At 39.0% G+C, this 27,637-nt stretch overlaps 1 protein-coding gene across 9 annotated transcripts in view; it reads right to left on the reverse strand.

Annotated features, from left to right (window-relative positions):
* MEIS2 (Meis homeobox 2) overlaps nt 1-27,637 on the reverse strand; it is a 206,736-nt gene that overhangs the window by 4,828 nt on the left and 174,271 nt on the right. For 8 of the 9 annotated variants that reach the window (XM_012649484.1, XM_012649479.1, XM_012649478.1 and 5 more), the window contains exon 10: nt 789-847. In XM_012649484.1, coding sequence (XP_012504938.1) covers nt 789-847 — 59 coding nt within the window. Of the gene's footprint in view, nt 1-784; nt 848-27,637 lie in introns of all 9 variants that reach the window. The other variant, XM_012649485.1, reaches the window with a different exon arrangement.

A 27,637-nucleotide genomic window follows, 5' to 3' on the forward strand; every position in this document is an offset into this window, starting at 1 on the left:
AATTTGCATAAATTCTTTAAACCGAGGCCACAGTTAAAATCTCCATCACATTTAACACCCTTGTTAGTGATCACCACAAGGAAAACAGTTTTCCCCTATAAACCTTATTAAAGGAGACCACAACTCCTCAGTAAACTGAGGAAATGCCTATTTCAAAGTGAAATGATTAGGAGTACCCCCGGAGGGTTCTCACAGTCTCATATAACAACTGTTTTAGAGAAACTGAGAGATAACTGTGAGAAAAACCCACATGTGCATTTTAGTGGAATGGATGTGAAGCGTTTTAAACAGAGGTAATAATCTTTTAATAAAAAATAATGCTGGCAATGCAGCACGTCAGGCTCTAATAGAATGTTATGAATAGTCAAAGCAAATGAATGGATACAACGAGTTTAACAGTGGATGCTACAGGAGCGAAAGCAAAGCACACACCAAGGAGTTGTGGGTAACAAGAAAATGAGAGTGTGCTAATGATTGGATGCAGACAAGCAAGGAGTAATTCCAGAGCTCACAGTCAAACAAACTGCTTGTGGCACTAATACTTGTGCCCAATTACCAATTCAGACGGAAAATAAAAAGCAGTTTCAGTAGAGTCAGGGTGGGAAATCTCCAATTAGCACCAATTAGTGAAGTTGCTTCCTTGAGTGGAATTCTGGGGATATTAAAAAAAAAATTCTCCCAGAATGCCCGATGGAAACACTTATGTATCAGGTGATGAAACTCTGGGAGTATAACTCGATGGGGATTTGTGCCTGTGGGCAGGAATACAGATACTAGCTGGAACTTGCCTGCTCGATTTGACTGGTCAATCATAGGCTGTACTATTCTTCTTCTGGCATTAATAAACCTGAAACGGAACAGAGAAGACCGGTCATCAAACTCGATTTCTGTGCTAAGTGATCACCTTTGCGTGAATGCTGCGGAGAATACGATCAAATTTCTTCTGAAAATTATCTTTTTAATGTAAATGCGATTTCACCTTTGAGGGTTCAAAAGTAGTTGACTGGATCCTCTCCATTGTTATTGCACAGCCAACTTGCTAAAAAAAGCTCAAGGAGGGAAAAAAAGCTCTCCATGAGAAAACTTCTATTAATTTGCAAAACGGTGCTTCTGCTTCTTGAACAAGTAGGAATCTGGTTAAAGTTCACAGGCTGGAAGATTTTTCCCCTTTCCCTGGACTCCTCATCCAAGGGAGACCCAGTTTTCCCCTTGCAGCTGGTCATAAATGGAGACCAGGCTCTGGCACTCGGCTTTCACAAGGTATTGTTAGGTCAGCAAAGCCATCAATTAGGCTGTCTGAAGTTTTATCACCAACACAGCAGTAATAAGTGCTGGCCAGAAAGACTTCTGCTCTTCGGCAACTCCTGCAGTTTAAGCCTGTAAAGTTAGGGGTCATTCAGAGGTCAGTGCCAGCTGGGGGCAGCCTTTCTAGCCTAAGCTGGGACACCCAGGGCAGCGGATAAGGTAACTGCCAACCATAAACCCAGCCACCTTTCAACCCACTGGAAAGACAGAGCCTCAGGTACACATGGTTGATATTAGAGCCCAAGAAACGTTTTCAAATCAGGTGGTGGCTGAATCGTAGGAATGTAAAGGAGCAGCAGTTATTTTGTCTAAGAAGCCTGGATCTAATTTTGCTGGAAATCCAAAAATAAGTGCCTACTTCATGTTACTTTAATGTTTAATAATGCCCATCAAATATTCATGTACAAACAGAGTAAGATGATAAGAAATCTCCTTTATTTCTCCAAATTTAATAAAAACAAAACAATTTTCTACCATTTGCGAGTTACCCTTGTCCCTGTGCATTTAATGATGTGTATTCCCCACACATCTGAGCTCACGCGCAGAATTCAGTGGCCATGTATTTGGGGTGGGGGTGGGGGCAGGGAGCATACAGCTAGCTGTTCCTTAAAAATATACCCACTGATAATATTTTTCAATATTTTCAGTTTCAAATCTTAGGCGCAGGGGGACTTAATGATTAATGAGTCCACATGGGGCCACAGGCAGGAACTGAAAACTCATTCTCTGAAATTTACCAAAAAAATTCTAGTGTGTGCTGGCAGCTCTGCGTTCTTAGGAAGTTGAAGTCCTTTCGGAAGAGGACAGTCAGGCCACACTCTGTCAGGCCTCCTGTGAGCACTCTGGTGGGAATACAATTAGGCCGAGGAATAATAGCCTCCAGAAAACCAAAGGAGTCTTTTGCATATGGTGTTTGTTTGCAAAACAATGAACTTCTTTATTACTTAAGAAAGTATAGCTCCGTTGTCAAAAATGTCACACCCCCTGGGCATTGGGAAAGAAAGTGACAGGCTATGCAGAGGTGAAAACAAAAGGAGAGTTGAAACTGCTTATTTATTCCCACCTGTCACCTGAAGTGTGGCTGAGGAATATCTGACCAGATCATAAAGACTTCCAGAAGCATCCCTCAAATCAGAAAAAGAACTTAATTATCTACTTTTTCCCCACGCTTTGACTGCAACCAAAGAGGACTGACCTGATATTTCCACCCCTAGGAACTCTTTTCATCAGCTCAGGTTAAGACCAACAAAGATGCTCAGGAGAGTCAGAGAAGCCTGTTCTCTTCTTGTTTCTAACGGAGGGGTTTTACTTCTTTTTATGTGCTACTTACTAATCCTGTCCCCCCCCCACCCCCAGGATAGGCCAACTCTTTAGGTAAAATGAATTGCTATTTTTTCCCTTTTTAATTTTGCCCTTTTACTCTTTTATTCCTTACATCTGGAGGTTGTTCCCTTATTTATGTCTTTCTCTCCAGTTCCCCCAAACACTCCCTTACTCACAGAGCTGCAAGGCATCATGGTTCTTAGTTCTCAGCAGGAGAACTCCACACTGTCTTCAAACAAATAATTACAGGGAAGGTTAGAGGTTCACTCAAAGGTCATTTCTTTGGATACTCGTCAGAATGTTTACATTAGTAAAAACGGGGTCCGCTCAAAAGGTTGTTCAATGGGGGATACACAACAATGCAGAACATTAAAAAAGCATTCTGTGTGCTAGCAGGTCTTTATAGAACCGCTGAACTTGGAAATGCCACTCCAGTATTACATTTTCAACTAGTTACCATGGCATGGACTGGATGTTCACTAGCAGTTATGGCAATGGCCTTTCTTTGCGCACTTCTCCTAAGCAAATATGAATAGAAGCCTCTGAAGGTTTTCACTAGATCCTTTTACAAAGGGTCACAGAGATTTTTCTTTTTTCACTTGGGCACCATTTAGCCTCTCCGGATTTTTGTTCTCAAACAATGTTTTTGATTCATAGTGCTATTTCTTGCCAGATTCATAATTCTACCACATTCTTTAAAATCACACAGAATTTTAAAAACATATGGGCCCCTATTTTTCAGAAATCTCTTAACATACAACTCCTGCCAATTGTCAACTCCTCTGATCTTGGGATAGTTTATTAATGCCATAGATGTTACTATTAGAATTAACAATTAATGAGTTGACTGTAAGAAAACTTTGACATTAAAGATTACTGCCCCCTCCGCTGATGATCCAGATGCCACTCTTAGAAAATACACTGACATACATAAAATAAGAACCATTTAAATTACAGATTAAAACAAATAAAACTAGGAAAAATTTTTACTTATTTAATATTTCTAAGATGAAACTTCCATATATGTCTTTTCCCAAAATTACATGACATAAATTTTTTTCCATTTCCTCTGATCTATATTTTAAAAACGACCCTTTTCAGTGATCAAGTGGTAAATGGAATATTGAGTTTTGATTCTACATAAAATTTGAAGAATAGAAGTTGAAAATCAACTCATCTTCAATCTTTCAAGGTTCAAGCTCCATTCATATGGAAAAATGCAACTTGGCTGGTTCAAAGACAAAAGACTTGTCTTAAAAAGGCTCAAAAGGTTTCTTGGATATTAAATGGGTCTTACAAAATAACATTTTGATGAGTTAAGTGTAAATGAATCAGACACATATGGATTAAGTTATCCTTGAATTTCACACGGGTTTAAAAAATAAGGGGAAAAGAGGGTCTTGGCAAAAAACATTTTGGACTTTGCCAAACCCAAAACATTTGAAAAATTGCTGAAGACATCCAACTAACCAAAATGCAGCAAGCTGCACCCAACTTTAATGAAAACCCCCATGAGTTATTTCTAATCCAAAGGCTGTTACGTTTTCATCTGTATCTGATATTAAAAAATTCTCTAAGTTTTAATGTCATCCCAGAATGATTTTGAAGTTGCAGACATACACTTCTCTATTGGTATAAACAATTTAACCCTAAGTTACAAAGTCTCCTTCAATATTAATTAGTACTTAGAAATATTCCGTGTTTTTTACAACTTGTGTGTCAAATGTGCTAGCAAGCTTAGTGTCTTATCCAGATTTCACTTAGAAAAAAATTTTCATTAGCCTCATTGTGACTTTTTTTTTAAGGGCTACAGACAATTCCATTAGTGACTCCTTAGGGAATGAGTACCCTAAAGTGCACTAGTGCCATTGATTTGTATTGAACACAAAGTTAGTACCCAGGTTCACGCAAAAGCTTAGGAGAGTATCTACTAAGACTATTTACTTTCTCTCTAAATTTTACTTAAGTAGGAAATGCATTAGTATGTGTGATCCTTAAAAATTATATACTAAGACTCTTAGTTTAAAAATAACTTAATTATAGAAATAAATTCAATGACTTTCCAAGAATCACGAGGCCTTTCTAAATCAACTCAGAGATGAAAAAAGAATACATTAAAAAAAATAAACCCAAGACAGCAAATATCATAGAAATTTCATCTTACTGTCTTGCTGGAGAGATGTCTCCTGGAGACCTCCCTGCCCCCAGAAAATCCAAACTTTTCAGCTTTGCATATTTTGCTGTAACTGAAATCTGACCATCACGATTTTTCTTTTAAAGACTTTTCACTCCAAAGCATAGTTCAGGTTGATAGAAGTAGACTTAAGTGTCATTCTTGATCGCTGGTTGGTTTCTTTTCTTTTCTCCCTTTCTTTTTTTCCCCCTTCTTTTTAAATGGCTGATAAATCCCTTCTTTCTGGTTCACTAACTTCATGCCACACCTGGTAACCAATTCCTTTAGGCAGCATTCTTTTTGTTAGAAAGTGCAGGCCTCCGTGGAGTCACCTGGAAAGCTGCCAGCCCCGAGGAGGACCGAGGGGACTGAAGCTTTTGCATAGATTGGTCTGGGCAAGGAAGGGGGCTGAACTGTTGAAGAGGGATCACATCAATTTGGAAAAGGTGTTGTAGGTAGCTCAGTGACTGGAGACCTGTTAAAACAGGACTAAGCTCTGCTTCCTCACCGTCCCTCTCCACAGGATTCGGCAGCAAGGTGCTTACTCACAAAGCTTGCTCCTGGTTGGTGCTTCAAATAAGGAAGCTTCAACCTTGGCAAATCAGTTACCAAGTTTCTCCATTTTTTCTTACTTTACAAAAAAGCAAGTCTTTTTCTGTGCTGTGGTTATGGCCAAGAGTAGGATTTTCTCAGTCAGCTATATGAAAATGGTTAAATCAGTGAATTAGACAGGTTTAATGCCTTTGAACATGAACTTGGGCACACAAATGATGGAGTCATGTCGCAAACATAAGTTTTCCACTGGTGGCCAGACAACTTATAGACAACTGTGAGCAAAGTAAGGTAAATCACTGAGATTCATATGCTACTAAGGGACACATTCATGGATACTGATTAATTTCCCTGAGCTACCGCTTAATTAATAATCTGATTTGCTCATACCTCTAAAACACATGAACTAAATAGGAATAAGTTTATAATATGAAAACATGGTGTTAATCTGGAATCACAAACATTTTATACCATTATGAATAAGCCTCGAATAGTGGAATGTTCATGCTGACATAAAAAGCCCTGGACAAAATTATCAAGTAGGTGATGCTTATCTTTGATGGCCTTCTGCTGTGTTACTTCAATATTCTTCCTTTCATCTAATTCGTCCCTAAATTTACAAGGGCTGACATAGGCTCTTTACTAAAATACCCTACTTTGAGCACACCCTTCTCAATTATTGCTTCGTATTTCAGACTTACACACACAGCAACATGGGGAAGAGCACCGGCTCATGTTCTGGGCCCTTTATTTGTTCTGTGATTTTGGGCAAGTATACTTAACCTTCCAAGCCTCATTTTGTTTCCTATCTGAAAACTGGGGAAATAACTGGGTCTGGATTGTTTTGAGGATTAAGGGAGATATTGTATGCAAGATCTTTAGCACAGTGCCTGGCACATAGTAAGAGCTCATTAAATATTAGCTTATAGTCAAAATGCAGCTATCCAATGCTCCTCAGGAGTTCTATTCTCTCATAGGCAATAATTAAGAATAGGTGGGTGACTATTAAACAACTTCATGCTGAATTGAAAGCAGAGTAATAATGTGTTGCAATCCTACGAGTAGCATGCATTCATATGGTAGGATCTTTCTAAAAATTACAGTTTAATCCAAATCTATAATACCATGGTGGAGATTTTAGACAATGGAACAGGTATCTGCTGGGGATGGGGTGGCATGGGGTGAGTACTGGAGTGAGCTATGTCAGAATCATGTCCTCTAAATGATTCTCCAGTTCCTTGCTACTCTGAGTGTGTTCCATGGACCAGCAGCATCGACATCACCTTGAGCTTGTTAGAGAAGCAGAGATATGGTAAAGTTCCCATTCTTGCACTTCTGAATCTGAATCAGTACTTTAAAAGATCTCTAGGTGATCCACACACATTTAAGTTTGAGAAGCCTTGCTCCAGATCACCTACCAAATTCTAGGACTCTGCCTAAGAACTGAAACTTGGAAAGATCAAGTTTTCATTGTGAACCTTAGCTGTGATCGCACATACTATTCTCTTTAGCTATCTTAGATGTAAACAGTCTTTTAATCGCTTGCCTTGGGCAACAAACAATTTATAATAATTTAATTCATTGCACTTCCTCTATACCTCCTAAAGGAAAAGTTGGGCCAATAAAATGTTTTTGTGGAAACTTAATAGAAGCTGTCTCTCAGGAGTGAATAGGAAGATAACGGTAGATTTCTCATTTTTTTTTCCCATATAACTCTGTACTGGTTGAGTTTTTAATAAGTATGATTACTTTTATAATTAAAAGAATTTTTAAAGATGACCTAGAAAATTTGGCATCGTTTTTGACTAAGTTTATATGGCCAATAGGAGGGACCTTTTAAGAAAAATATTTGCAAAATTTCCCCTCAGATAAGGAATTATCTTTTATTTCCTTCATAATACTGAGCAACAATAAACACTATTCCATGAATATAATCACACCTGATGGCATGTAACAAAACATCCCAGCAGGTTATGATTCTGAAGCGCTGTTACTCTTACAGAATGCCATCAGATTATTCACAAGTGGCTATTTATCATGCACTGTAAAAGTGATCTTTCAAAGCCACTTGGAAGCAAGGGAGGAGAAAACACTCAAACTTCCTTAGCTATTCATATCTAGAATCTATCCTCTTGAAGATAAAATACTAAGTCAATAGACATAAGTTGTAGTATATTACCTCATCCTGTACATGATTTATTGCAGATGGAAATCAACTAGAAACTGAATTACTTTGAAAGTTTTACTACTGACATTAAAATTCCAGATCTGCATACCTACACACCTTATAGTGCTTCTGAAAACAATTTTTTGCAGACACAGAAGAGAGATACATCCACAACTTTATTCAACTCTTTATCAGCATAAAAAGCAGCAGCAATCATTTTCAAAGTTACCAATTTCCAATTACCTGTTCATTTATCTGAACACCATAGCCTGACTGGGCTTTGAAAATCAGTCACTAGATAATCAGTTACATACATTCTTAGCCAATTCCCATTATGTTCCCAGCCATTTACTAATTCACTCTAAGAGGAGAAGATCCCAACAAATTTAGTATCTTTTTAGCTTTCATGATTACCTTTGATTGAAGTATTAATTCTCTATCCTACTTCTCAATGGAAACCACCTAAGCATTAACTTGCCAAAAATGCACCAAGCTGTTTAGCAATTATGTATTAGATATGTTTGAAGAGATCAAGGTGCACTCACATGCCCCGTGCTATGGATATGTCTCTGATTAGCTTGTCATCTGCTCGGAAGAAGATGTAGGCTGATTCTCCCATACAGTCTAGCAGGCCAGCTGTTAGCTGCCTGTCAAGCCCTCAAGTGGACAAGTAGTCCAGGAGCAAAAATGTCACTCCTTTGATCTGGCAAGGAGCAGCTGCTGATTTATAGAGTAGGACTTTGTTCTTCCGTTCTATTTTACTTTCTTTCCTAAGGCAGAACCACAAAATCCAGGAGCAAAAAAAAGTGCCGTTCCCAGCAACATCAACAAGCTCTGACAACTGCAACAGGGTTTTTCTTGGCCCTAACAAAGCTCTCAGGCATCTCCTTTGACGCTCACCTTTCCCCCTCCGCTTCCCCCCACCCCTACCATTTTTTGCAATGCGGTAGTTATTGTTTAATTCAGCTTCTGTAAATGGAATGGACTGTGGCCAGCAAGCCTGGGGCATAAACACACCTGTATGAAAGAAGCCTTATTGTAGCAACCATCTACAAGCAAGCTCGTATGAACCACACGTTCCTGAGTTCAGAAGGAATGCTCCATTTTTTCCTGACAGCAAGTTTTACCCTAAGTGAGTTTCTATTTTTGGTGCCACCAACCTATGATGACCACATTTGAACTGCTTCCTCTCCAATGGCATTACACCCTTTAAATCAAAGAGAAAAAAGGATTAGTTTTTTTTTTTTTTCTGTGAGCAAACAGATCCATCAAAAATGTTTATCCACTGTCTGTAATATCAATCACTGAAAGCTGGGTTAAACGTCCAGAAAGGCTTTAGCAAATGCAATATCAAAGATGCCATAATGTTGATTTCATTACCACTGATTTATACTGACATAAGCTTCCCTGAGTAACATATAAGGGGGAAAAAAAATCAAAGACAAAATCTACATAAGCCATCTGCATTGTCTTACTAAGAATTAAACTGGTTTCAAATGCATGATCCTGTTCTCAACAGATAAATCTGTCAGGTCAGAGATGCCCCGTCAACCAAATGGGACATGCAACAGTGCAGCTTTGAGATAGATATACTATGAGAAGTCACCAGCCATATGTATGTATGTACATGTATGTATGTGTGTGAATACCTATACATAGGTATACACACATACACACACACACACACACACACACAGAGCAATAAACTTTGCCAGAGATGAATTCATTAATACCTTGCTAGGTTTTCAGGGATGCTATTGGAGGAAGGGTGATAAGGATATATATATAGAGAGAGAGAAAGTGAGAGAGAGAGTTATCAACTCTAGGATATTTAGACATATTACCGCACAGGACAAAGACAGGAATTTTGTAGGGGATGAGAATGCGGGAAACAAAGGAGCAAACAGTGGTTGCTAAAAATTCTTGCTTCAACTCAGTCATGCCATGCTGTAGTGTTTGTTTTCTTTTCCCCTTTCTTGATTTCTTGATTTCTTGAAGGATTTTTCTCAGCCTCATTTCTTACTTTACCCTACATTGCCCTTTGGCCCGTCAAAAGTTACTAAGCACCTATGTCCTCAATGTTCATAGAGCTGTATTGGGAGTGGGGTGAGGGGTTGTTTCCCAATGAGAGACTGGGTTGCTGGGGAAGATGGGAAAGGAAAGGTATGATGTAAGGCCTATTTTCATACTTTTTCAATCCTAAAAAAATTAGAATGAATAATTTTTAAGGCCCACAGTAATCTGTGTATGTGTTGCACATTGATCAATCCATTCTATACTTAACAAAAAACAAGTTTCATGACAGAATATAAGACAAAGTCATCTATAATATGAAATTATAAACAATACATGTGACTTTATCTCTCCATATATATATATGGACAGAGTCCCCATATGTATGTGTTTATATATATAGTTATATAAATATATTTGAATATTTAAAAATGCAGGTCATGCCTTTAAAGATTTTTACTTTTCACACCCACAGAAACAAATTGAAAATCACAATTTCAGAACATGCAAATCATTATAAACCAACACAGTCCACAATGAGTAAGTAAGTGTGATGAGGTCAATTAAAGAAGAGGAAGATGGAGGTTAATCACGGATTCTTAGAGTAGGAAACTTGAACCAAATTAAAAGAGCATAGAATATTGGAAGAAATAAGAATAAGGAAAAGGCACCCTCAAAGGCACTAATGTAGAGTAGGACCGGTTTTGTGCAAGGGAGGGTGAAGGCATTGAACTCATACTGGTGTCCAGTTTTGGTTTGGAACACACGGCTACAATTAACAGGCAAGTGGTGGAGGTTCTTGAGTGATAAATTGAATCCCTGTAATTCCTGAATGGTGGAATGATAAAATAAAATAAGGTATTTTAGGAAGATCTTTTCCAAGAATTACATATAGGATGAACTGAACTGATGAGAATCAAGAAGCTGAAAAGATAGAAAGCTCTTGTCTAATCCAGGCAGAAGAGGGAAATACAATGAGCTCTTATTAAGGTGGTAGAAATAAAAAAGAAGCAGGACATTTGGTTTGGAGAACTGTTGATGAATTGTGCTTAGATGGCAAGACAGGTACAAATAGGAAAGATATTAAGGGGACAAACCTGAGAATCCATGTTTGGTATGTTATAGTACATAGGTGATGAAAATTGGAAATTGATAAGAAATTCCTATTTGTTGTGGTGGGGAGAGGCAAGCTCAATTTTCCAAATGTTACCTTTAAGTTGACAGTGGGACTTTCAGGCTGAGAAGATATGCAGGCCATTCAAGACAAAGGACAAAAGAAGAGTGAAAGTTTAGAAAGAAGCGACTTTACTTCGAAACCCTCTAATCTCTTCATATTTTCCAAACTGTATGAATATTCCATAAAATTGCCTGGCTACCTCCAAAAAAACTGAATTCCTCTTCATATATCCTCTAGATTTTATGGAGTCCTTTATCTGATCATGGTTGGCCAAGTCAATTGTCAGTAAAAACCTCTGTGGCCATGGACTTATTTCTATTAAACCCAGTTTGGTTTTTCTTTTAATTTTGAGATAATTTGTGTGTCTAGATTTAGAGAGTGGTGATAATTACATATGTGTCATACTGGGTGTCGCTATACAAGTTGTGTTCTACTCCACACTTAACAAGGGTAATGTTTAGTAATGGAATTTATCAGAGAGTTTTAGAAATTGGATATAGGAATACACACACACACACACACACACACACACACACACACGAGCCTGTGTGTTTTTAAGCAATTGCATAGGACAATCAAGGGTGGGTTTTCTGTAGGTAGTGACATCTAATTTAGAAGAGAACTGATAGGACGAAGTGTTACATTTAAAAGGGACTCCATTAAGCGTGATGGCTTCCAAATTGTGTCCTCCTTTCAAACCATATTTTTCTTTTTAAATGGGCTTTTAAGGTGAAAAATATAGCACTTCACCCAAAATGGTGTGGAAACAAATGGTTCTCAAGTCTCTATTCTTCAACGCAGGCCGAACCACCCCAACACCAGCAATCTAAAGCCACTTGCAGGGAAGGTGCTACGCATGTGAATGTTCCCGTGGCCTTTTCATTTGTCTGTGGGGGCTCCTTTTTCTAAAGCAGCAGGGGATACTTCAGAAGACTGGATTGGCATGCCAGAAGTGTTTGGATGAACCAGGCTCTTATCCTCCTTTCAATTCTCCTGCTGGCTTGAAAGAAAGGATATGGCAGAGGACACATTGGGAAGGTGGCAACATTTTTAGGGCCCTTTATCAACACAACTGCTTTCTTTAAATTGTAGCGTGGTCTCTTGTTTGAGAGGCTGAGATTTTAGCACTTTTAAAGGGAACCATAAGTGAGAAATCTCCTAGGTGTTAAGCTTTAGAGTGGCTTCAACCCAAAATATGGAAAAATGAGATTAAAACACAGAAAGTCAAGTAATATTAAGAAAAAGATCCAACAAACAAAATATCATAAATATGTATATATATTACATTCTTTCTGTTTAAACCAAATGCTATTTAATCAGTTTATACTGGCATCTAGTAAAGGTGCCAATGGGGGAAAAAATCAAAGATCTAAAAAATTTTAAAAGTTACTTTAAATAAACTATAGTTCTAATAGCTATACAATCTGACAATAATCTTTTAAAATTATTATTAAAACATATTCTATTATGTCAGAAAGAAAAGAATTCTATTCACGAACATATGACTTAATATCATCACATTTATGATGTTCACACATCAAAGACCAAATTCCAAATAAAATTCCTGACTGCCTTTTCTTAATGACAAATTAAACATCTTTTACTTTCATTTGACAGCCAGGTAGCATTCTGTATCTTCTCCAGAGATGTTATATGCAGTCTTTCCAATGTGATGGTATTATTACCCACAAAATTTTTAGCATCATCCCGTAATCATAAAAGACATAAAATATATCTTTATAAACCACAAGAGACCTAGCAAACCAGCAGTTATGCCACATCTGCTTTAGTCCTTAAATATTTTAGCTTTAGAGGGTTAGTTAGTGGATTTTCTCCCCTGATTTGCAAAGAAATAAAGACATCAAGATTTGATTCTGACATTATACACAAAGCTATGATCTCCAACAGACAAAGAAGCAAACACATTATACTATAATTTGAAAGAATTTTTAGAGCATGTTCAGATTTCACATCTCCTATCAGAATTTCCTAAAGTGGTTTAATTTAACTTTTAGAAATAGAAATGATGGCATTTGAATTATCTCCATTTTCACAGTATAGATAGAGTAACATCACTGTCTATAAAAAATAAGTTAATTTAGTAATTGGTTTAATTGCCACAGATTCTTTGGAGTCAGGTAATATAAAAATAAACAAAAAGGCAATTAATAGGTTTAAAGTTAATATACTAAGTTAATATGCTATGCTAACTACCCTATCCCTTTGTCCTGTGCTAGCTTTTTTTCCCATGGCCATCTGGTCAACATGTACTTCTTCTTTTTTTTTTTTTAATTTTTATTTTTTTAAAGACGGGATCTCACTCTTGCTCAGGCTATTCTCAAACTCCTGACCTCAAGCAGCCCTCCCACCTTGGCCTCCCAGAGTGCTAGGATTATAGGCATGAGCCACTGGGCCCACCACTCACTTCAAAATTCTTATCAGAGAACATGTCTTTGAGATAACTTCCCTGGTTCCACAGTCTGACTAAGAAGCACTCTCTTAGTAGCACCTGGCTATTATGCCTATCACAGCATTTATTCAATACCATGATCACAATTTACTTGTCTGAATTTCCCACTATCTAGTCTCAGAGAACAGGGACCACATCTTAATTCTTTGTTAGGGACACTTTGTCAGGTATATAGTACATCCTCAATCAAGTGTTTGGTGAGTGAATAACTGAAAGAGTGAAGGAAAATAGGGTTCCTTTAAAAAAGTGGGGTTCCTTGGAACCCCATCTTGGAAAGAATTTAGAATTGAGAATAGAAAAGCTCTTAGAGATTTTCTTGTCCTCATTTTACAAGTGGCATAGCTGAATCCCTGATGAAACGATTTGCCCTAGAGTGGGGTAAAACTAAGATGGGAAATATCTCTGGCTTCTGGCTCTGGTCTAGTTGTCTTTGCACTCAGAAACAACTGAAGATATAGACTAGAGGCATTAGTTAAAGCAGTGCATCAATCTGGGCATTAGAGAGGCCAGGTAAATCTTGGGGGCGCACGTGGAGGAGGAGAAGGACTTGACTTGGCAGAAACTGGGCCTCTAGCTTTTGGTAACATGCACAGTACAGGATATAACTCTGCTTGGTAAATAAGTGTGGTTGACTCAAGTGGAGGGGATAGCCTGAGAGTAAGGGAACTCAGGTCAATGAGGTAGTGTGTGTGTGTGTGTGTGTGTGTGTGTGTTTGGGGGTGGGGGAGAGAGAGAGAAGGAATAGAAAGTGAAGGAGGAAGAGCTGTGAGACGGAGAAAAGAAAGGAGAATAGGAAACTTCGTTAAAACATTTTTTCCCTCATGTCTGTCTAAGGAAGATTTTCCCCAAAACGTGCTCTGACAGACACTAGTGTCAATAGGTATTTCTCCATAATAGAGGTCCTAGGCCAAATAAGCATGGGGAAACAACATTAAGGCAAACAAAGTGAAGTCACTTTCTCTGCTGCAGGCTGTCACGGCCTTTCATAGAATGTTATCTATCATGAATCCCGAAGAGGGGCGATGGGACAAATCAACTCCTAACTTTAGTTATTAAGATTTTGAGGAGCAATAGGATGCCAAGGATTTGAAAAAGAAATTGAAGCAGCCTTCTAATTTTTAACAGAAATTGTATTTTTGAGCCATTTATCACCTTGAAAATTAGGCTTTCTGTGTTCATATTTCCCCAAGTCAGACCACTTGTAGGGCTCTCGTTTTATCTCTAACTGGTTCATAATTCCACGTCGTAAGATTATTATAAAACATGACTACTCCATAGACATTTGACCACCAAAATGTGCTGGTTGGAAAGGTTCTTTAGAATGTTTCTATCTCAAAGGTAACTTGATCATTAAGGAATGATTTTAGGCTGGGATGCTTTCTCTAATCTTTTCCTTTCCCTACTTATCTCATATTTTTTCTATTGAATGAGATATTTTAAAAACTATCATTGAGTATTTTGCTATGCCTAAAATTTCTGCTTCAAAATAACTGTTAGAAACTGAAGAATAATCTTAAGTATAAGATACATATATATATTTGCAACACCCTCTGCATCTTTCATTAATCACTGTGATTGGGCTGTGGCCATCTGACTTGAGCACGTCTATTACATGTGCTGGAGACTCCTGTGTGGGAGGTGGGAGGAGGTGGGGAGCATCGTGGGGGGATGTTTGAGAAGGGGAAGAAGAAAGGAGAAGGGAAAAGAGACAGGAACAGAGGAAGTGCTGCTTTGGATAATGTACATCAATGTACATCAAATGTTACCAATCAATTGTATTTTCTTGTTTACAGAGCTTACAAGTACAAAATCAGCTTTTACTTATAACTGTGTTAAACACCACCTGTCTGCCCTCTGATCCTCGCTGTCCCGGGATGAGGTCAGCCTGGTGAAGGGCTCTGGTTCTATAAGCAATCCTGTCATTCAGGCTAACAGCAGTGATTCACTCACAGGAGGCAAAAATGACTCAATTGTTGGGCTTATTGACTCCAGGGAGCACAGCTACTCTATCATTACCATGGAGTGCAAACACCCTGAACTCTGTTTTGGTCCACTTAAAATTACTATTTGCTGTGAAGGATTGGCAAAGCAATTCTTAAAATGATGGGGGTGGAAGTCAGGCAAGCGCCATTATGGGCTTTTCCTTCCGTTTAAGCAGAAGTAAGCAGTACAGGACTCGTTCTGAGCCCGACCCACTTATTTAACCTTTTATTCACTTTGCTGTATTAACATATATTAACTGGCTATATAAGCCCTAGGGGGGAGAAAAACCTCATGACCAAATTGTGGTTCCATTTTCATGGGTAACCTCTCCTTGGGTGGAAATTAAACCCCAATATAAATACATTTTAGGTCCATACAAAATTGAGGAGGAATGCCAAAAAACAAATGCTGAACTGCAGTCCTGCACAGACCATAGCAACCATGGAGTGGTTGGGTAAATTACACACAAGAGGAACTATTTGAAAAACCAAATAAATTTAATTAAATAAGTTACAAAATTATTTTCCTGTCTCTTATCTACTCCCCTTGGTTAATATCCATGACATACTGATGTTGCATAATTGCTCTTATGGAATGCTGCAGCTCAGGGCCGTAATGAGCTGCCTTTGCACAAAGGCAGCAAAAGTGGTTTCCCTACAGAGTTATCTTCTCAATTATTTATACTTGCAACACTTTCACATAATGGCAGTTTTAAAATCAAACAAACAAAGCAAACTGTACAATAAAAGAAGGAGGCAAGAAGGTGCAGGGACCTTTTCCTTTCTTTTTTTGTACACCAGAAGGGATGGGCAAGCCACATAAAGTCAACTGAATTTGGTTCCTTGAAACCTCTCAGGGGTCTTGCAACTAGACAACATCAAAGCATTTGGAGATCACCACCTTGGTGAGGTTATTAAACAAGTTCTGCATACCTGCTTTACTTTTAATCTGTCATATCTAAATATAAAGGAATGCAAACTTCATTTCTTCCGTTTGTAAGTTTGTCTTTGAAAATTCCTAATCAGAAGGCTTGCTTCCCACCCCCACTCCTGAAAAAAAAAAGGTGCTAAACTGTCAAAATGATGTCAATGTAAACAGAAAATGGTAGTGTATCTCATAGTCACCCCTCAGGCTGTGGAAGGGCTTGCCAGTTTTTATCGTGCTTGTTTCCACTGTCCACACCTGCCTTTGGTTAATCACTTAGAAACCTATATACATAAGCTTATATTTTAAAAAATTAAAAGCAAACTTTTAACCAGACACACATTTTGGACCTCCATAAAATTCATGTTTAGTTTAAGATTCTCTATTAAACAAGCATAGGTTCTAGTCTTTAGGTAACGGTTAATACCTCTCCTTAAAGAATTATTCCATTTCAATTAATGGCAACTAATTTATCTGTGACCGAAGATATTCATTAGCAATGTCAGTCAAACACAATTTTTATATAACTTGCTAGCCATTTCCAAATAACAAAATGTTACTCTCTGGGAGGCCGAGGCGGGCGGATTGTTTGAGCTCAGGAGTTCGAAACCAGCCTGAGCAAGAGCGAGACCCTGTCTCTACTAAAAATAGAAAGAAATTAATTGGACAACTAAAAATATATAGAAAAAATTAGCCGGGCATGGTGGCGCATGCCTGTAGTCCCAGCTACTCGGGAGGCTGAGGCAGTAGGATCGCTTGAGCCCAGGAGTTTGAGGTTGCTGTGAGCTAGGCTGACGCCACGGCACTCTAGCCTGGGCAACAGAGCCAGACTCTGTCTCAAAAAAAAAAAAAAATGTTAAAGCAACTATTTCCTTAAAGTCCTACAGGGAAAGATTATAAAAGACAGCACAAAAAATTACAAAAACTGCAAAATTTGTTGATTTTTCTTAAATGTAGCTAAAACCTTTTGTTTCTTAAAATATGCTTTCATGCACATATATTGAATTTACACACATACATATTAGTTTTTCATAAATGTACCTTGTGACCTTACATCTTTCTTGACTTGACACACTCAGCCAAAAACACACACACACACACACACACAAAGCTTGAGGAGATTTTTTTCCCAGCACACAGTACTGTGAAAGGCCAGAAGGAAAAAGTATGCCATGGGGAAAGGAAATCATACCATGAGCCGCAACCCAGCTGAGGCCATCAGAGGGAAGAAGTTGGGATCCACCGTCTTATTTTGCTTTGCCCCCAAGAATCAGACGAAACAGATACCATATTGAGGCCATCTGCTGCCGCTTAAAGCTGTTCTTAGCCATGGAGAGGTAGGAATGAGCCATATTTTCTTGGCTACTTCCTTTCGTCCAACCATCTTCAACTAAAAGGTCAGAGCACTTGTGGTGTGGCGGGATCTAAGGGCTGGCAACCTTGGAGTTGTGGCCCCAGTTCTATTATCAGTATAAACGTTACACTCCGCTATCAGTGCTCCCTGTTGGTGAGCAGCACTAGCCACCCTCAGTCCTGAAAACGATCTTCCCAAGCGTTTGCATGTGTGGTTATGAGCTGGACAAAGGAAGACAGTGAAGGGTAATGCAAGGAGAATGCAGATGATGGTAAGAAAACTCTCGTGCTGGAAGTATTCAAAACACCTTCTTGCTGTAGGCAAGTATAAATCTGAATGAACTTTGGCATGCTGCAAATATGTCCTACGACATGCATAACATATTTTTCAAAAACGTTAATGCAATAACTAGCATGTGACTAAAAACTATGTGAAAGATTAGTTAAAAGCTGAGCTCTAAAAGAGAGTTGGGTAGCTTTTGTACTCTCGAATATAGACAAGCTTTGAAGCAAGGTCTCGGATTCTGTGAATGGGTGCCAGTCCATCTGAAAAGCACTGCCTCCGGCAGTAAAAACCAATGTAAAGGTTTGTAAATGATGGGTGAAAGTGACTTGGTTTTCGAAGGCTTGGAGAATGAAACCAAAAGCTAAAGTGGAGCCGAGAGGGTGTGGCTTTCATCCCTGGGATGGGAATAGAAGTTGCTCTCAGTGGCTTGAGGGTTAGTAAGATTATATGGCCCTCAACTCCCAAACGTGACAGAGTTGTAAGAAACCTTAACCTCTATTTTTTTCCATCTTTCCTCAACCGCAGCAACACTCTCTCAGTTAGTAGGCCAGCCAATTAACCAAGCATTTAAAAAACCCCACAAATCTATATCAATAGCTTTGCAGGACAAAAAAGACGTGTGAAGTAAACACTTATTGTTATAAACGAGCTGAACCAGGATGTTCAGGAGCCAGATAAATTGAAGCAGGCTATGGTTGAAATAAGTAAATAAATAATCAGAAGAAATGACATCTCTCTCTCCTTTCCTCTAAGCATCCGTGTACTTGCTTTTGCATTTTAGTTCACAGCCACTAAGCCTTCAGCTTCCCCCTGACTGGTGCAAATCTGATAAGGGGTTGGCACAAATAGGCTGAGCTGGGTTTACAATTTGTTTTGCAACTTCCCTTCCCAGATAAACATAGTCCAAGTACAACTTCTAAGAAAAAAAAAGTTGTATTTACTTGTTCTGGTCTTAAGATTTTTTTTTTTTTCTTCTAAATGTTCCCTCAGGATGCTGGCTTGCAACCTAGAAAAAGCTTGGATTTCAGCTTCAGTCTCCAAGGTATTCTACTGTTCAACTGGGCCGTGTGCTAGGAGGGAAGCTCCCTACCTTACTGATTTAATTAACGGGATTCTTTTCATTATTATGGGGATTTAGTTTCTTCTGGCCTTTCAGTGTTGGGGCAACACTGATTTATGTTTTATATTTTGAAGGAAAATGTATTGTTCTTTGACAGCTGAGGCTCTGGAAATCCCTGGCACCACAGGGATCCCAGGGAGATATCACGGTTGCCTTGCCCTGCCCACCTGTATGCTGTCATCTCAGGGACCCCCTTCAGAAGTGAGAACTGTCAGCTGCTCAGTGCCCCACCCACTCCTCCTCCCACTGATCATTATGCCTGCAGGGGTTGGCCCATTCCCGTTTATGAATGGCGGTATTAGTAGGTTGATCAGTAACTGTGAGTCACTGATTCATTTAAGCGAAGCAAACAGTCCATGTATCTTTGAGCTGGATTTAATCTCTTCACTAAATGGAGCTCATTGAATTAAATGTTACAACATATCAAGATGACCGTGGCTAAACCAAAAATCAGGGCAAATTTTCTAAATAGGAGTATGCTTGGTAGGGGGCAGCAAAATAAAATATCTGAAGCTAATATTATAGAAAAGCTGGCATGGACGGTCATCACAACTCTATTGGATTATCATTCCTCTAACCGACACAGTCCATCAAATTCTGACTTGGAGGAAAAGTAAAACATTCAATAAAAACTCTGGTTGCCTAGCTAATTTATATTTTAGGTGAAAAATGTGAGGTGTCTGTTAACACCTAAAATTTAATTATAATCAAAATTTCCTTTTCTAAAAAGAGGGCTTCATAATTCATGATATGCCTTCATTCACATTATTAGAATTAAATGTTTATTAAGCTAGGCACTAAACTGAGTATGTACATGTATTCTCTACTTAATTCTCATAAAAATCCTACAAAGTGGGTCATATTATCAGCATCCCCATTTTCTGGTCGGGAAAACTGAGATTTAGGAAAATACAATAATATGCCCAAGTTCACACAGTTAGTAAGTGGTAAAGGTGAGACTCAGACAGACAGACAGACACACACACACACACACACACACACATGGGCTGGGAAATTAGGAATATTTAGGGTTGCTCTTTCTGTCTTCTCAGGAGAGGCCTAGAGCTGAAAGACCTTGTGGGAACAAGGCAGCAACCTGATCACAAGCTAAATTAGTTCTAACAGACCTTTTATTTGATATTTTCCAGTTAGGCAGAAAAATGGAGCCAATTTTTAGACTAAACACATAAAATGGGGCCTTGGAAATACTCCATTTGTAGAAAAATTCTAGACCAGAACTTTTCACTTATGTAGATACATAAAATAATAGGTTCTAAAGAAGAATATAGGAAAAACATAAAAAGTGCATATAATTCTATAGCAGTTAGCATTTTAAAAATCTTTAAAATCAAGAGAAATGAGTGTGGGCATGTGGTCTGGCTGGTGAAGGAAAAAAAACCTAGAATAAGCCTTCACTCCGACCTGATTCAACAGGTCCAAGCTAATTTTCTCATTCATCAGTTCTGAAGGGTTATATGAGACTTGTGCTTTTAAAATTCGAATTATCTTTGTTTATTCAGCCTGTCCATCAGGATCCCCAGATTCACAGTATAACTGTCCTCAAAATTCAGGCTTCATGAATTTCCCTACAAAGGAAATCCTTGACAGATTTTTATCTCCAACCACACTCTAGGGAAACACCTGGGTAAAATGTCACCTAGGGGCATCACCTCATCAGCATACTGAGCATAACCTAGAAGAGTTTTGGGTCAATGACAGAAGGAAGCAAGAGAACACTTGAAGCAAATTAATACAATGGTGAAAGGTCCATGCCAGAGCCGTGACTAGGAATTGTTTACACACAGGGAGTATTTCAGAATGGTAGCTTCTCCTTGCCTACCTCATCTCTACGCCACCTCCATTTCCATTATCTACATGGTACATTCTCCCTTCAAATGGCCTCCTGATTCTCTATTCATCTCTTTCTCTTATTAATAGTCTTGATTGCTTGCAGAAATTCTAGAATGCACAATTCTTGATCCCCTTGAACAAATATTTATTTAGTATCTGCTGCCTACTCGGCATTGCACTGAAAGCCTTATCAGGAAGCACATAAAAGAACTTGTAGATGAGAGGCCACATTTGCCAGGTAAGAAAAGCACTCAATTCGGGATTAACTTCATATTCTAATGATCTCCTAATTTAATTGGAGAAACAAGACATACAGCCATCCATCTAGTAAGTTTTGTGCAATGAGAGAGGCAGCACAATTTAATAGAAAGAGCATGGGTTTTGAATACCTGGGTTTGAACATTGGCTGTACTACGTACCATGTGATTTTCTTTTTTAATTTTAATTTTTTTTTTCAGAGACAGGGTCTTGTTCTGTCACCCAGGCTCGAGTATAGTGGCATGATCATAGCTCACTGCAGTCTTGAACTCCTGGCCTCAAGCCGTCTTCCGGCCTTGGTCAACTAAAATGCTAGGATTACAGGTGTGAGCCACCACGCCCTGCCTACTGTGTAATTTTGGATTTTAGCCTTTAGCTAAAGTCTTTAGCCTTTCTGTGTCTCCTCAGCTGTAAAATGAGAGTAAGTCAGATGATCTACTTCAAAGACTTGACCTGAAGATGAAACCCGAAGGCCAATTTGTATCATAAAGGCATCAGAACATCACCTGAGAATTATAGGGAAATATATTTAAACAACCCTACAAATGAATTTTCAATACTTACAGTCCTCTAGACACTGCAAAGCATACACAGATGAAGAAGATTCAGGCCTGCTCTCCAAAAGCTTGGAATTTAGCAGTGAGGAGATGGCCAAGCTACAAGATGAGAGAGTCTCAGTGCCAGAAGAATGGCCGTGGGTGTGCAGGGAGGAAGGAGATAACAGGGCTGAGAGGGGAAGGAGGAGGGGAGGTTTTGGGCCCCTCCTTGAAGGATTCTGGTGGGAGAGAGTGGGAAGTGTAGAATTACTTAAGCAAATGCACAGGTAGAGCAAGTACTCCTAGTTCACAGGCTTAGCAGAAAAGTTACTGGACTTAGGAGATAAGTTTGAATCTTGGTTGTACGATTTCTTATCTAGGTGATCTCTCTGATTCACCATGTCTGTGGAATGGAGGTGACACCTACCTCATAAATTTATTGTAGAGATTAATCAAATAGTTGGCATATTTGGAATATTATGAATTTTTTATGTACTTTTTTTAATTTTGGAAAGGGTAATTAGAAAAATCTCCAATATTGCCACAATAATTTTGATTATTGGCCAGGTTATGTGTACAGTGACCCAATCATAACACTCATTTCTGCAATCACTTAAACACTGGAGGATGAGCTTCAAAATTCATTTGTGTTATTAATTTGTAATCAGTATTTTATCTACTAATACAATGACCCACCGTTGGAATGTCAATGGAACAAAGTTAGTAATAAGTAAGACAGTTTAATTTTAAGCTATTTTGTCAGGTTTTGTGTTTCAGGGGATCTTTTTCTCCCTACATTGACATGGGGGAGCATAAACACAACAGGTGCACCTTTATTCAGAGCTCACAAACTATTCACCCAAATATTTAGGTCTATGAGAATAATATGCCTATTCTAGTCATTGTTCCTTGAAATCAGCAACAAAGGAAACTAAACTTTTTGAAGTTTAGTTGGAATAAGGAAAAGGAGAAATGGAGGCTGCAGATTAAAGTCCCAGAAACACTTAGCAACCTATACCTCTCTAGTTACCACCTTTTTCTTTCTTTCTTTCTTTTTTAATTTTTATTTATTTATTTATCTATTTATTAGAGGCAGAGTCTCACTCTGTTGCCATGGATACAGTGCAGTGGCACAATTATAGCTCACTGTAACCTCGAACTCCTGGGCTCAAGAGATTCTCCTGCCTCAGCCTGCCAAGTAGCTGGGACTGCAGGCCCACGCCACCACACCCGGCTAATTTTTAAAAGTTTTTTATATATGAGGTCTCACTATGTTGCCCAGGCTGGTCTCAAACTTTTTTTTTTTTTTTTTTTTAATTCTCAGAAATCTTAAAAGGCTGAAGATGAGCATAAGGCAGACTCTATTTTGCCAACTAATAAAAACAGGTCTGCTAAAACTCCTTTAACTTGAGCTTGTATGAGATGACAATTTACGGCTCACAAATGTGGGAAAATGACCTCCACACTTAAACTGGTAGACTATAACCTCTTATTCCTCATCTTCACCAAGGGAAGAAAGTAGAAATACAATCTCAACTTAGTTTATAAGGAACACACTCTCTGAATCATCTATATTCTTAGGGTAAAATAATTTTAAAATTATGTGTTAATCAAGTTCTTAATTTGAAAAAGGGAAATTACTACAGAAGTCACGTGGAATCATGTTGTTCTATGTCCTTTATCTAGAATGGAACTGGCCAATCTGACATACCCTGAGTGGAAGTTCAGAATTAACCAACACTCAGGAATGGAAGGTAACAGATCTTGTCTTCTACTGGTAAAAGCACGTCCCAAAGGCTCCAGAGGGTCAGGGAAAAAACAAACAAACAAAAACAAAAACAAAAAACAACTCAAATCCTGCTGTTTGTTTTCAACCCTGAAGAGCCAAACAAATTTAGTAAATTCTCTATTTGTTAATCAAAAATGGCTATATAGTGCTGTCTAGGATGCAGCCCCTATAGAATAAAGCTGCCAAACCACTTTGGATATGTTTTTTTTTTTTTTTTGAGACAGAGTCTCACTCTTTTGCCCAGGCTAGAGTGCTGTGGCATCAGCCTAGCTCACGGCAACCTCAAACTCCTGGGCTCAAGCGATCCTTCTGCCTCAGCCTCCCGAGTAGCTGGGACTACAGGCATGCGCCACCATGCCCGGCTAATTTTTTCTACGTACTTTTAGTTGTCCGATTCATTTCTTTCTATTTTTTTTAGTAGAGACGGGGTCTCACTCTTGCTCAGGCTGGTCTCGAACTCCCGAGCTCAAATGATCCACCTGCCTCGGCCTCCCAGAGTGCTAGGATTACAGGCGTGAGCCACCGCGCCCGGCCTGGATATGTTTTTAATGAGATGTTTGCCCTGGTGACAGGTATCACCAAGAAAATGTATCCTGCGGTGCCTGTGAAGTATGTAGGATTCACTCAACAAAGTCCATGTAGCCCCGTGGATCACATCGATCACAGGACCGAAGGAAGCTGCATGGAAAATAAAATGAGAAATGACCAGTTCCAACAGAACATGAAGTGCAAACGTACATTCTGTTCAAGAGAGAGCCACTTGGCTTGTTTTAGATGTCATTAACTATACCCAGACTCAGTTTTCCTGATTCTATATGTTCTTTTATGTAATTTGAAATAATTTCAAGGAGTTGATCTTCACAGCTTTTTCAAAGAAAAACACCAACGAGGTTCTTAGTCATTTGCTTTAATGTATGGAGTTGAAGGTCGCACTTTCTAACTCACTGTTTTGACCCAAAGGGACAAAGAATTTGGTTCGCCCAAAGCGTGCCCCTACCTTCTGGGTTGTTCCCAGAGCTCATATTTCAGCACCACTTAGCAATAACCTCATACTTAAAACACAGCATGGAGACTGATATACGCCAGTTACCTTTCAGCATTGTTGGGAAAAAAAGAAATTTGAGTGGTCTTGCCAAGCAGAGTACATTTAGAGAATCGGCACTGAAACAATAAGAAATAAAGACCCAAGTGCTGGTGGAAAAGCAGGAGGAAGAGCAGCTATATAGAGAAACCAAGAAAAGCAGAATAAGAACTTGAAAATTGACTTAATTTACCTTTAAGAATGAGGGCTTAGTTGTGGGAAATCTCACCTTCAAAGGTCAGACATATTCCCAGAGTATCCAAAGAGTTCCATGGTCACTGATGTGGACTGATATGGAACTTAATATGCTTAAATAACGTTTTGGCTGAGGAATACCATTTTCATTTGGCGAGTTTGCCTCTGCCTCCACAATCTTGAAAAAAAAATTAAACTGAACTCCTTCCACAGGATAATGGAGCACACAGAAAAGAACATGAAGCAGGAGAAGAGACAGCTCTGGTTCAGAGTCAGACCCTAAAGGTTTAGCCTTGGTCTGACCCGGGGAGCTCTGCAGCAGAGAACAGGCCACCAAGCCTGGAAAGGCCTGAGTCTCTTCATTCGTAAAAGGGAATAGGAACTTAAACCTTGTTTACTTCACAGAGCTGATGTGAGAATCAAATGAGACAGTATATATAAAAGTGCCCTGAAAACTGTAAAAGCCTATAAAATATAAGGTGGTAAAGAGGTAGTTTGTTAAGGAATCAAAAGGGATTTTTTTCTCCACCTCATTCAAAAACATGAGATCCCTTATTTTTTTGAATGTTAAGTTTTATGGGAGTTCATTTAAAAGGGCAGACACAAACAAAAATCCTTAAGGAGTAGGGTTTAATCTTGTTTTCTTCCCCTCGTTAAAAATCTGTATGAAATTGTGTAAGTCCCTGTGGGAACCTCGGTTTTTCTCATCTTTGTAATGGACATAATGTAACTTTCTGTGTAGTGTTTTACATTCTTTAGAAGAAAGTCTCTTGCAATATAAGTCCTCAATATAATCTGAAATTATGAACGTCCTCTAGAAATGAAAAAAAAATTCTTACCCCCAAACAATTTTTATTTTTATGAGTTGTCCATCTCCTTAGCAATAATAGGTCACAATTCTGTCTGCTGCAACAGAAGGAAAAACAAGCTGCACACAGGATACAAAATGCGTTCAATTGCTGGAGGGCACAAAAGGTCCTTGCAATGTCACCTGAATTAAGGCCATTGTACAATCAACCAAGTAGGAAGCAATGCAAGTATAGCAATTTGTCGACAAGCCTGATGTTTTCCTTATTCTTTCTGATAGTATCATCCTGTCCTAATGTGGGTTTTTTTTTTTTTTTTGCCGTATATGTTCATTCTGCTAGGAAAACATGACTTAATCAATGTGTAGATTTGATGCTAGCTTACAAATGCAGGCTTTCTACCAACTAGTTCATGGCCACCACACATCCTTCAGGAAAAGTCAAGCTGTCCCCCACCCCCATGATTCAATCTGTGCGGTGTTCTCCAAAGCATCAACTCTGAACTGAATTAACACCTCTTAAAATGCATTAATACAGAGTAGATCACCACTAGCTGAGATTCTTCATTATGACCGAGAAGCATGTTGATATAGATCGTGCACTCTGGAGAGAAAGAGAGAGAAGAAAACACAAACAAAACTGGGAGCCCAAGTCTTTCTTCACTGAGCCCTGTCAGTTTCTCCCAGCATATAAAAAATCCTATCGCAACCTCCCCCCTCCCACAAATAAATGCTAGCAGCACTCCTTTTGTTCACCTTGACACACTCAAAAGGGAAGCACAAAATACCGTAGTTGTTTTAAACAGCAAGCCATGCCATGTAACCTCCCTCTGTACAGGTTTGGCTGAAACATCTGTGGGAAAAGGGGCTGCAGAGAATTCAATGAAACATAAGCAACGAGAAAACCTTTCTATCCTCTTCAATTACTCAAAAATGGGAAAGGAGCATCATTTTCAAAGGAACAAATGCTACACAAGACATGCCCTTTAAATCCTTTTTAAGGTTCCGTGACCTGTGAAACTATCTGCAGTATCAGCAGGAGAAAGCCCTTTCCAGAACAAATGCCCATGTTTTATGTGTACTGTATTTGCTAATCATTACTTCATAAGCAAGAGCAGATATACAGTGGGGCTATAAATAATGGCGGGAATGTAAAAGTGAATTGATCTGTCTGGCTATCTAGTAATACTCCTGGCACAAGACCAGTCTTGAATGGCTGCCAACTACCACAGAGCCAGCCAGTGATTTGTCTGGGGGTCCTGCCCTGTCAGGCAGAAAACAGTCTTAAAGCTGAACTCCCACCACTGTGTGCACTGCTGAGATTGTGGCTGTGAGTGTTTCTTGCAGAGTCCCCTTTCACCAAATTGGTCCCAAAATCACTTTTAAAAAATTGTCAGAAAAGAAAGCACAGAAAACAATAAACCAAACCAAATTTAAATATTAATAAACACCTTTATAATCCAAGCTGGGGGTCATGAGAGAATAATAGGAAATACACATGATCAGCCAACCTGAAATATAAAGGGATCCAGTGAGATCTGGGGTACGGTCCCAGAGGTTCTCAGAGTTTACCACATAGACTTGCCACAAACCTTAAAGCATCCGAGGCACCAAACTTGACCATGACTAGCCGTGGGCCTAGGGGGACAGAGCTGTTGGGACCATCCTATGAAATAAGCACCCCACACAGTTCCAGGCATTTCAGCCTGAAGGCCCAACACATCGGAACAGCCTCAACTCCAAATGGGTGAGTTTCCCCGACAAAGACGTGGGGTGGCTGGGCAGCAAGTGTGACAACCAGAAGTATTTTTAAAATCTCCTTTGCAAATGGAGATACAATTACGAGTTGATTGTATTCTTCAATTTCCTCCCAGGTTCCCACCTTCACCCCACCCTCGCTTTTAGGGTAGGTGAGTCTGATCCCAGGACTGGTGGCATAAACCACTTTTCCCTGTGCCAACCAGGCAAGACAGCCTGGGCAGCGCATGCACCTCAGGACGCTGTGCAGGGATGTGGGATGTGCCTGTCTGGCACTGTTGCTCATATCCCTCAAGGCTGTCTCCCAAGTTCTCTGAAAGAGCAGCCCTGGATAGGAAAAAAAAAAAGAAAAGAAAGAAAGGAAAGAAAGAAAGAAAGAAAGAAAGGAAGAAAGAAAGAAAGAAAGAAAGAAAGAAAGAAAGAAAGAAAGAAAGAAAGAAAGAAAGAAAGAAAGGAAAAGGACAAAATGAAAAGGAAAGCAGAAAAGGAGAAGAAAAGAGAAAGTCCCATCAAACGAT

The sequence above is a fragment of the Propithecus coquereli genome, unplaced genomic scaffold, assembly GCF_000956105.1.
Source record: "Propithecus coquereli isolate 6110/MARCELLA unplaced genomic scaffold, Pcoq_1.0 Scaffold3, whole genome shotgun sequence".
In the NCBI taxonomy this organism is placed as follows: domain Eukaryota; kingdom Metazoa; phylum Chordata; class Mammalia; order Primates; family Indriidae; genus Propithecus; species Propithecus coquereli.